This window comes from Arachis hypogaea, chromosome 16 (assembly GCF_003086295.3).
Source record: "Arachis hypogaea cultivar Tifrunner chromosome 16, arahy.Tifrunner.gnm2.J5K5, whole genome shotgun sequence".
NCBI classification, from domain to species: Eukaryota; Viridiplantae; Streptophyta; class Magnoliopsida; order Fabales; family Fabaceae; genus Arachis; species Arachis hypogaea.
In genome coordinates, this window is record NC_092051.1 from 134,694,178 (window position 1) to 134,701,949 (window position 7,772).

The window sequence follows — 7,772 nt, forward strand, 5'->3', positions numbered from 1 at the left end:
CATAGTATTTTTTATTGAAGAATGCTAGAGGATCAATAATTTTGGTGTTTTGTAATCATCAATTAGCCATCAATAGTATTTTTAATGGTGTGAGATTACATCTAATGGTGAGAAATCACTCACTTTTGTTTTGATGGTTAAGTGATGACCAGAAAATACAAAAATTGCTGCCCCTAGATTTTTTCTTTTTTATTAACGTAAAGGAAGAAAAAAAATTTACTCTATAAAATAAACAAGAATTTCTTATATAAATAATTAAATATTGAATTCAAGTAGGGGAATTCCTTTTCAACCTTTCATCCTTCACAAAGACACAAACGATCACACAACACCTTTTTCTGCCGCTTAGTTCCTTCTTCTAAGCGGTCTTTGGGTTATTCTAAGTGTTAAAATATAAAAGGTAAAAAAAAAAAAAGGAAAAGATGGGAGTGACACCAAATATCGCTCCTTCGATGTTATCTGCTGACTTCGCTAATTTGTCGTCGGAGGCTCACCGCATTCTCAATTCCGGCGCCGATTGGCTCCACATGGATGTCATGGTACTCCTCCCTTCACGTTCTAACAATTCCATTTATTTATTTACCTTAGTTTTGTGTACTTTATATGCCACAACTTTCAGGATTTTAGTTATCAATTCAGAACCATATCAAAGTCATATAGATATTTCATATTTATAACTTTCTTTTAGTTGCTTGTATTAACAATGAGGATAGTCATCTTAATGATTGCTCCTTATTGTGCATGGATCATTACAATATAAAATCTAGCATGAAAATAATCTAATTTTATAGGAGGAAAACTCTTAGAAGAACACAAGCCTAGTGTGAGAGAAATCATGATGTCTCAATGGATGAGTGATACTTATTATTATTATTATTATGATGACAGGATGCAATAGCATTGTTTGATCATATAACTGTTCCACCTAAATGGGATGAAGTTTTGTTGTTGCTGTTTGTAATCATATAGTGTAGTCAAGTTTTGGTTTGATCCTTACTATATGTGGATCATTACAACATAAAATCTAGCATGAAAATAATCTAATCAGATAGGAGATCAATTCTTGCTAAAATTTATATTCAGGTTCAATGAGAAGTTTAGTTTCCTATGGTGGATGGGGAAAAAAGTTTTATTCTTACTAGCATGAGTCGAGTATTGATGAGATTGTGCATGTTAAGTTTTGTATGTGATCGTTCTTCCTCATCTTTTGTTTCTTTTTTGTTTTTCAGGATGGGTAAGGTGTCTTTGCTTTTGCTTATGCTGCTATCTTTCTCTTGAATCCTGAGGTTGCTGTTATGCCCAACTTGACTACTGGACTTTAAGTTTCAGTCCTTAATTTCCTTATCCATTTCTTGTTTCGTTCAATTATTTGCCTAATTGTTATGGTTGATTGTTATTGTTGAGTGTATCTAAGTCTTGAGAACACAACAATAGTTTTGGCATTCAGGATGATCATTAAGTTTTATGTAAATAGTTGCTCCATTTGGTATTGATATCTACGTTGTACTTGTATATGTACATGTGACGATTGATTAAATCTAACAATTTTAGATATCATATTCTTTGTTCCTCTCTTCTTTTTCTTTGTCACTCTTTCAAGAGGTATATCCATATTCATGAAGATGAGTTAGGTGTAAAATTAATTCGACATTTTCTAGCATTGGCCTTCGGGTTTAGCATTGTAGTATATATCTCACTTCATTCAAATAAAGTGTTTATGCATAATACTTAGTGACATTATAGCTATAAGAATTCTTGTTTCATTGTACCTATTTTAGTTATTCACCAAATTATCATTACTAAGGTTTTCCTATCAACACAAAGAAAGTTGATCTTCCTTTCAAGTTCAATAACAGCAATAATAGTATCAATGCAACACCAATGTGGGGTTTGTCAAGGTGATAAGTACCTTGGTCACTTATTCAGTGGTCTCAGGTTTGAAATCTGGAAATGGAAAAAGTCCTCATTGGGAAACCTCTACCCTCTTTATGGAACTTCATCCAAGTCATGTTAAGTTTTTTGGATTCCTGATAGCAGAATCTAGATGCCCGTGGTTCAACTAGATCCAAAAAGAAAATGATCAATACAACATTCAGATTTCATTATAGGTTTCACTAGTTTTTCCTTTCTAATCAATGCTGCAATCTCTATTTTAAATTGCCTGCAATATAAAAGTAACATGGGATGTATTAGATGATCATCTAATGGAAGGAACTTAGGAAAAGCTCACAAAGATCTAGCTGCTAAGATGTGAAGCATAAAATCCTAAGTTATAGCTTTTTTTCTGGTGCTAGTTCTTTTTATGATTATTTTCAAAATAATGGGAGAAAACTTTATTTGTTAACTTGTCTTGGTCTCTGTGGATGTATTTAGAGTCATCTCACTTTGTTCTTTTCAAATTCTTCCTCTATTCCATGCAGGCACTTTGTCCCCAATTTAACCATTGGTGCTCCAGTCATTGAAAGTTTGAGAAAGCATACAACGTAATATCTATTTTTGTCTAAATCTTTTTCCATGTAGAAAAACTATATTTTCCTGTAAGCGTGATACACTTCTTTGCACTTTGCATTTGAATAATTGGTCATTATCCCTTGCAGGGCATATCTGGACTGTCACATGATGGTTACAAATCCTCTAGATTATGTTGAACCTTTGGGGAAGGCCGGTGCTTCTGGTTTTACATTTCATGTCGAGACTTCTAAAGGTTGGTCCTCACCTTTATAGGATGTTTACTTTTGCCGCATTCTCATTGGAGTTTCTGAATTACAGATAACTGGCAAGAACTTATTCAAATGATAAAGTCACACGGCATGAGACCTGGTGTAGCATTGAATCCAGGGACACCCATTGGCGAGGTTTATCCTCTGGTACGCATCCATCTTGTTGTAATCTCATGGGTTTTATTAGCATCATTAGTGCATTATCTCTTAGAGATGTTCCTGAATTGTGTGCATAAACTCAGTAGAGGATATTATTATCTTTGTTAAGAATGAGTTATTTTTTCCCCCTCATTTATTCCCTCTATTTTTCTATTTATTCCTTTCTCAGGTTGAAGCTGAAAGACCAGTGGAAATGGTTCTTGTGATGACTGTAGAGCCTGGATTTGGTGGACAAAAATTTATGCCGGAGATGATGGATAAGGTAATATTACTCTTAAGTTCGTATGTTATGGCTGTTTTTTTATATTATTCAACTTAGTTTTGGTTAATTTCCTTTTATCTCTTTGAATTTTTAATTAGGTACGCATACTGAGAAAGAGGTATCCGTTGCTTGACATAGAGGTATCTTGACCCATTGTCTTGTATTTAACTTATCAAATTATCTCCATATTTTGTACATGTTTTAGGCATAGCAGACATTGAGATTTTTTGCCTTGAATGATTTTCGAGAATTTTTTGAAAAAATCCTTGAATATGTTCCACATTTTACATGTACGTAGCCTGATTGCTTTCTATTTTTATTTTCGGTGTTTTCTACTTTAAATTGTTTTTGAAGAAAAATGGTGAACACAGTAGAAAGATAAAATCTAGTGTTCTTTTTTTATTTCCTAATTTTATAAATTTATTTACAAAATCCTGAAAATAAAAAAGTTTGAAAAGGAAATAGAAAACGAATATATACCAATAGGCCCATCTTCTCATTTCTAACTACTTGTTGGAAAACTCTGTTATCAGCAATATGATTTTTTCTTTTACATCAATGATTCGATTACTCTAGTGCCCCTGTGATAGATTTAATTGATTTTCAATTAAGTCCCTATATTTAAAATAATTGTAAACTAGTTCGATTTTATAAATTGTACCAGATCCTTATAAACACATCAATTATATCTCTAAATTCTACAGATATCTGAAAATCTTGGTACTGCATAGTGACTTGATTACAACATTTTTAAACTGTAAGAGCTTATTAAAAAGCATTTATACAACACACAAACCTAATTAGATTATAGCCTTAAAATTTTAGTACATTGTAAAGACGTTATAGACTTTTAAACAATAGTTCTAATTGAAATTTAGCAAAACTACTCCCATAGGAAATTAGGAACTTAACCTATATTTGTATTTGTTGCCTCTGTAAATATGCATGTTTTAACTCGTATATGTCCTAGACCAAAAATTTCTTTTCTACATGATTTGTAAGGTTTTATGAAGATGATGAAAAAACATGGCAAACTTCAATTGCAGGTTGATGGTGGTTTAGGACCTTCAAACATAGACATGGCGGCGTCTGCAGGTGCAAACTGCATTGTTGCAGGAAGTTCAGTTTTTGGAGCCTCTGAGCCAGCTGAAGTAATATCCTTGCTAAGGAGCTCTGTTCAGAAAGCCTAGCAAAAATGTTGACTTTTGGTCAAAGTGTGGACTTTAACAACTTCACATAGACCTATCTTCAATCTGCATAATGAGCTCCCTTTTTAATCAAGCGAATAAAAATATCAAGTGATTTAATAATGTTAATGTATGTATGTAGTGTGTCCTTCATAAATTGTGAAAATATATAGTATAGCACATGCTGGCTACCGTCACCTAATTCATTTGTTGGGGGATATTTCTAGCAATTTGAAATTGTTTGTAAGACCCGCATATTCTTTTGTAATTAGTTTTCTTAGGTGAAGTTGGTAGTGATTAAAGAAAATAAATATCCTTGATTAAGTTGTAACAATGTACTTAAATAATGAGATTAATATTTGTAATTCTTTCTCTCAATTGAACTATTATTAGTATCTAAGTTTTTATTATTAAGAATTCAACTAGCCAACTGATAGTTAATTAATTGGTTAATTAATTTTACATGAGATCATTGGTTAATTAATTGTACATTGATATCCTCCATATATTGATGGGGCCCTTAATGTAGTTGCAACTATGACATATATACCGTACCACTCATTATTTGTGACGTTTTTTTCCTTAAAAATATTGCACAGGTGCATTGATTAGCTAATTACAAAATTATGTAACTCACTAGCATAAACAATGAGTTAATAGCCAAAATCGTCTTTGAAAAATACATTGATCTCTATTTTTGTCCTAAAAGATAAAAGTAATCGAATTTGTCTCCGAAAGATAATCAACTTGATCACGTTCGTCCTTCCGTCATCTCTTTCGCTGAGGTAGTAACGTTCGCTGACGTGTCCTGTTAACTGCCAGCGTGATAGATATCAAATAGTACCCTTTTGTTGCTGACAAAATAAGTATATTAGAACAATTCAAATCAGTCTCTAAGTGGATGAATCCTAATCTCAAATTCAATCATAAATAATTTGCCGTCAACACTTGGATGGCCATAGACTTGGGTAGAACCTGAAATTGTTGGTTCGTTATGAGGATGGAGATAGGAAATGGAGGTCATGGTGGTGGTTTGTCATATCCCTCGCACGACAGTCATGATTCCAGTGTTCAATGCGAACAAGGAGGAAGACTTGACGAATAATGTTTTTGTGGGTTGAAGACTCTGATTAAAAAATCTAGGATAGTAGAGAATCCAAATAGATTGTTCCATGCATGTCTAAGGTACCAGGTGAGTGTGTTGAAAAAAAGCTACAGATTTTTCATCTTGTTCTCTATTGTTGGATATTTTTTCATTTTTTATTTTTTGCTTTTGAAAATTGTAGAAGGATAATCACTGTAATTACTTTAAATGGGTTGATGAGTATCTCAAAGGATTTTGGTGCTCTTAAGGATGCCTTCTCTTGGTGCGTTGGGTCACTTGATCAATCTTTTTGGTTTGACAATTGGAGTATTGAGGGTCCAATTGCTCAAGATGTCCCTTTTGTACATATATCTGACTCTGATTTAACTATTAGAGACGTTTGGAAAGATGGTCAATGGAATCTCCATGATATTTTCTCTATCATTCCAGAAGATGTCAAACAGCGTTTGAATGCTTATAATCCAGATTTGAATGCTGGAGAGAGTTCGGGTTGGTCGTGGGGTGTGGCATCTTCTAGACTTTACTCAGCTAGGAGTGGGTACAGTTGGCTAGCCAAAAGAAAGTTTGACTGGAATGAGCATGATAATTGGTTGTGGATATGGCGACTGCATATTCCTGAGAAGTACAAGTTCTTGATTTGGCTCAGTCTTCATAATGCTATTCCTATTTTTTTTTCAGAGTTTCGTTTGGGTCGTGGTTTAGCTTTATCTAGCACCTGTCATCGATGTCAGAATGGTTCTGAATCAATTCTTCATTGTCTTCGGGAGTGCCCTAGTGCCAAGGAGGTCTGGAACCTTTTAGGCCTGTATTCAGATAACTCGAATTTACATGATTGGCTCTATAGAGGTGCAAGGAGTGAAAATATTTTTCTTTTCTTTTCGACCATCTGGTGGATTTGGAGAAGCAGGAACCATGACTTATTTAATATAGATGATTCATGGAGTGCTAGTAAAGTGGTGAGTTTGATTCGTAGTTCAGTAAGGGAGTTTCACACTATTTTTGCTATGCATCAATCTCTGTCTCCTCCTTCACTTTGTTTGCATTGGGTTCCACCTCCAGTTTATTCTGTTAAATTGAATTGTGATGCTAGTTGGTTTGCTCCTTCTGGCTATGCTGGTTTTGGTTGTATCATTCGCAATCCTGATGGATGTTGGTTGAAAGGTTGCACTGGGAAAGTCGAAGTGTGCAGTGTTCTTTTTGCTGAATTGTATGCAATTTGGAGAGGCTTACTTCTTGCTTGGGAGAGTGGATTTCGTGAGGTTATTTGTGAAACAGACTGTTTAGAAGCTCTTTTCTTGGTAAACCAAAGAATGCTTGGTAAGGATATTCCGGAATGGGATTTGGCAAAACATATACAGGAGGTTATGAATTGGAATTGGAGAGTCTCTATTCTTTTAATTCAGAGGACTGCAAATAGTGTTGCAGATTGTATGGCTAAAGCAGCTGCTTCTGTCGCGGACATTCACTCGAATTGGAGCCAACCATGGAGTGAGCTTCAACATCTAATAGATTTAGATATGACCCTAGCCAATTAATTTGGTTTTGACTCTTTTTTTTTCTTTCTTTTCTATTTAGTCACCAAAAAAAAATGGGTTGATGATGATGACTATTAAGGAGTGACTGTAGGTGGTACAAAAAAAGATGCAGGAACTGATTTAGAAGTTGAAAGTGACTTTGATGAGTAGAGGGTGAAAGTGGCATGGAGATTGGGCAGCTTGGAAGCTAAACTTAGAGCTTTGAAACTGCTAAACATGATACTTTATTGTTTGATATGTACTTCCAAATAAACTTAGTTATTGCATGGCTTAAATGAGAGTAGCTATTTGAAGTTAGTTGTGTAAGATTAAGTCCAAACTATCCATTATTAACATTGTCAAATATTACAAACAAGCCTCTATTACTGTTGCTATAAGATATATTAAGCCATAAACAAAGTAAGTAATCAAACTAGGTAATTTTAGCATTTTTTGCCATTGAAAGCTAATTGTCACATTATCTTAAGAAATAAATACCATAGCAAATTCATAAGATTTTCATGACACCACAGACCTAAAAAGAAGGCTACACCAAAAAAAGGATAAATACAATTTTCAAATTACAGATAACCACAATGTTAATATGGTATTTCATTTGTCCTGTACAAAAAACAGAAAGTAGCCCATACAAAAAACAGTCAACCACAATACATTTTTAACTAATCAAACTTTTTTTTTATCATTTTTTCTTGGGTGCTTGAAGCCTAGAGTAGGCACAAAAGTTATAAAGTTGGCCAGCTTCTTAACAGTTGTAGAACTTGTCCCTTTGATTGCCTTAGTAAAAACAGCCACGGGTGCATTTGT

General features: G+C 33.9%; 1 protein-coding gene across 2 annotated transcripts; it reads left to right on the top strand.

The window, feature by feature from the left end:
• Positions 1–295: 295 nt before the first annotated feature.
• LOC112755114 (ribulose-phosphate 3-epimerase, cytoplasmic isoform) lies at positions 296–4,693 on the top strand. Of its 2 annotated transcripts, none has more exons than XM_025803020.3 (8): positions 296–539; positions 1,230–1,234; positions 2,421–2,483; positions 2,598–2,704; positions 2,770–2,867; positions 3,049–3,141; positions 3,240–3,281; positions 4,188–4,693. In XM_025803020.3, the coding sequence occupies exons 1-8, from the start codon at positions 423–425 to the stop codon at positions 4,329–4,331; spliced, it is 669 nt and encodes a 222-aa protein (XP_025658805.1). In that variant the 5' UTR covers positions 296–422; the 3' UTR covers positions 4,332–4,693. The 2 variants fall into 2 exon arrangements, with proteins under 2 accessions (XP_025658805.1, XP_072077367.1); XM_072221266.1 differs by having other exon boundaries at positions 380–539; positions 1,230–1,286.
• Positions 4,694–7,772: the final 3,079 nt, after the last annotated feature.